The 3,047-nt window shown below is 40.9% G+C and overlaps 1 protein-coding gene across 16 annotated transcripts in view; it reads left to right on the forward strand.

Annotated features, from left to right (window-relative positions):
* The window catches only part of caska (calcium/calmodulin-dependent serine protein kinase a), a 167,091-nt gene that overhangs the window by 110,425 nt on the left and 53,619 nt on the right, over positions 1 to 3,047 (forward strand). For 11 of the 16 annotated variants that reach the window (XM_005745515.1, XM_005745516.1, XM_005745519.1 and 8 more), the window contains exons 9-12: positions 903 to 986; positions 1,114 to 1,213; positions 1,619 to 1,636; positions 2,422 to 2,543. In XM_005745515.1, the coding sequence (XP_005745572.1) occupies positions 903 to 986; positions 1,114 to 1,213; positions 1,619 to 1,636; positions 2,422 to 2,543 (324 nt within the window). The remainder of the gene's footprint in view (positions 1 to 902; positions 987 to 1,113; positions 1,214 to 1,618; positions 1,637 to 2,421; positions 2,544 to 3,047) is intronic. The other 5 variants (XM_005745517.1, XM_013913947.1, XM_013913949.1 and 2 more) reach the window with 1 other exon arrangement.

The raw sequence follows: 3,047 nt of genomic DNA on the forward strand, positions 1-3,047 counted from the left end.
TACGGGACCGGATGCTGCAGAACCTCCTTCCTGATGGAAGCAGTCTGAACAGTTTATGGCTGGGGGGACTGGAGTCCTTGATGATCCTCCCCGCTTTCCTCAGGCACCGCTTCCTGTAGATGTCAATGAAACATAGAAAAGAAGAACAGAGTGCATATGTTAATAGAGCAGCAAGCATCATAACATATTGTAACATAGAAGTGATCGAAGCTGTAACAGGCCACATTGCTGCAACATGTGGCTTTCTTGAAAGCCTAAGGTTTGACTGCAACCACATTACTTTAATTCATGCTTTAGCCTTTAACTGAACTTTCTGTTGCAGTGCATTGTGGGTAATGTAAGTGCTAGTTTTGGGCGAGGAAATGTTTGGAATTTTTGGTGACTGTCCACCACGAGTCTGGGAAAATTTCAAGAGTACAAAATTAAATTATTGGACAATTTTTATTAGATTTGCAAGAGAACATGGACAAGCCTTCATCTTCCCAGGTGGATTCTTTATTTCCTCAGAGTATGAACACTGTGCAGATTGTGTTTACACAAACTGGGATCTGTGGGTTAGCTGGTCTTGCTTTGATCCCAGTGGATTTTACTACCATTTATATCTGCATAACAGTTTGGGGGGGTTTGTTCCTTGTCCTCCAGGTACAGACAACATTTTAATTTCAGGTGTGAATGAATTATTTAGTCCATACATAATGCATGTCCTTTAACACACCCTTTTTCATTTGACCTTCTCTGACTGGTAAAAGCCCACTGCTTTCAAAGTGTAGTGTCCAATAAATGGTCCATGCTATAATGACAGTGCCAAACATGGCTCAGCAGAACTCAGTAGAATCATCCCAGTGTAAGAAGTCAGTTTAAGCTCGTGTAAGCAATTTTCCTCTCTGTGTTTTCTTTCTAAGGAGAGGGATCGGTATGCCTACAAAATCCACCTGCCGGAAACCGTGGAGCAGCTGAGAAAGTTCAACGCCAGGAGGAAGCTCAAGGTTTAATATTACAATATCATATTGTAATATTCAAGACTTCTGTTCATGATATCATCTCAGTGTGTATTGATGATATACGTAGCTGGGGCCACAGATGCACGTGCTCATGTTCCTGCTGTGGTTTCAGGGGGCCGTGCTGGCTGCAGTGTCCAGTCACAAGTTCAACTCCTTCTACGGAGATCCACCCGAGGAACTCCAAGACTTCTCCGATGATCCCACATCCTCAGGTAGACAAAGACACAGAAGTCAAACTCTTCTTTGTTGTCTTTTTGGCTAAATAATCACACGTTCTCCATCTAATTTCCTTCCTCTTTTTTTCATGTTTGAGTTCTCCTTTCTCTGTAAGGCCCTGTGCAGGTTGTTACAAGAAAGTTTGTGCAACAAGCTCTTAAATATACACCAAAGACAAGAGCTGTAATCAGAGGATCTACTGAGTATCTCTTTATGAAGATTAATAGTCTCATACAGATTCCAGCAACTGAAAACACAAATCATTTCCAGTTTATCAGTGTTAATCCCAGAGGCACTTGTGAAGCAACTGCTTCTGAATGTTTAAATGTTGATGGCAGCATATGCACAATGCCAATGTTTTCATTTTTTGTGTATTTTTCTTAATGCTTCCCACATGCTAGGACTGCTAGCAGCAGAACGTAGGTACCTGTTTGTTCTCTCTGTGCTGTGCTTTGTAGTAGTTTGTGTAGCCCTGTCACCATAACTGCCTTTGCTATTTGATATGTTGTTTCACATTTAACTGTTAAAAGCAAGTTTGTTGTGGCCATTTTATGCCACCTAAAATAAACGATTAGATGTTGTGTCCAAGTCCTGGAATGGTAGTGCCAATCCTGCTGTTTATTCTGGCACGATCCCTGAAGTGTAGTTATTTTTGTATTACAAACCCACACTTAAACACAGGAGCTGTTATAACAGTTTAGAGGTCATTGCCCGTGTATGAGGAGTGATCACAACCTTACCTGATATCAAATTTGTCTCTTTTTAAAAAATCTTCTTGTGCCCCTCCTGTAAGGCTTGTTCTGTCCCATTGCACGTATGCATTGTGCGCTGTGTAGTAAATTCAACTTAAGTCTTGTAACTCTGATAAGTAGAAGAAACTAAATTAGATTCTGTTTTTGAAATAGATATTTTCTCTAAATGAGCTGCGCACCTGCCCACTACGATAATCTCACGCTGAGGGACGAGTTCACACAGACAGCCCTGATGATCTTAAAGTAGAGATGTGCTAAATTTAAATCGGCCAAAGTTTTGGTGGCTGAGGAACTGAACTGTAGAACAGTATTGGAAAGAAATGGAGGTCATTATTGTGACAGACCTAATCGAAAGTGCAGCCAGGCTGAATAACTGAGAAACTGTTTTGGCGCTTGAGAGCTGTGCAGATTTGCTGAGTGACTGATGGACTTCTGACGTGCGTGCTTTGCAGGTGCTGTGTCTCAGGTGTTGGACAGTTTAGAGGAGATCCACGCTTTGACGGACTGCAGTGAAAAAGATTTAGATTTCCTCCACAGTGTTTTCCAGGACCAGCATCTACACACACTGCTCGATGTAAGTGTCACACAAGCAAATGAGCGATTGTCAACACTTCACTCTAACAGCTGGAACAGTGGGAGATAGTGTGTTTTATTTTTGTTGTTGTATTTTTCCATTAATAGTTTTTTTTTTTTAAATATTATTTATAAAAAATGAAACTTTAATATCATTTTCTGGTATTTGGTTTACAGTTGACTGTGCGTCGTTAACTGCAAGGATGGGAGTTTTGTGCAGATCGCACAGTGATGTGTGAACTGCGTGAACTGAGCCTAAGCTAAAAATTGACATTGAGAACTAGCTCTGTTCCAGGTCATTGTCACTCAGATGATTATTCCAAAAGCATGCACAAATGTTAGATGTATAGCCAGATGTCCATTTTATTTCAGTTGCATCCCCTTATTTTAAAGAGTCCACTGTGGTTGCCTTTCATAGCCTACAAATCCAACGTTAGGCTGTTGCAGTGCACGGAAACTTCTGCACCCATTCTATCACACATGAAGCTTGATCTAAAGATGTATT

The sequence above is a fragment of the Pundamilia nyererei genome, unplaced genomic scaffold (assembly GCF_000239375.1).
Source record: "Pundamilia nyererei isolate P.nyererei 1_Seehausen unplaced genomic scaffold, PunNye1.0 scaffold00160, whole genome shotgun sequence".
In the NCBI taxonomy this organism is placed as follows: Eukaryota; Metazoa; Chordata; class Actinopteri; order Cichliformes; family Cichlidae; genus Pundamilia; species Pundamilia nyererei.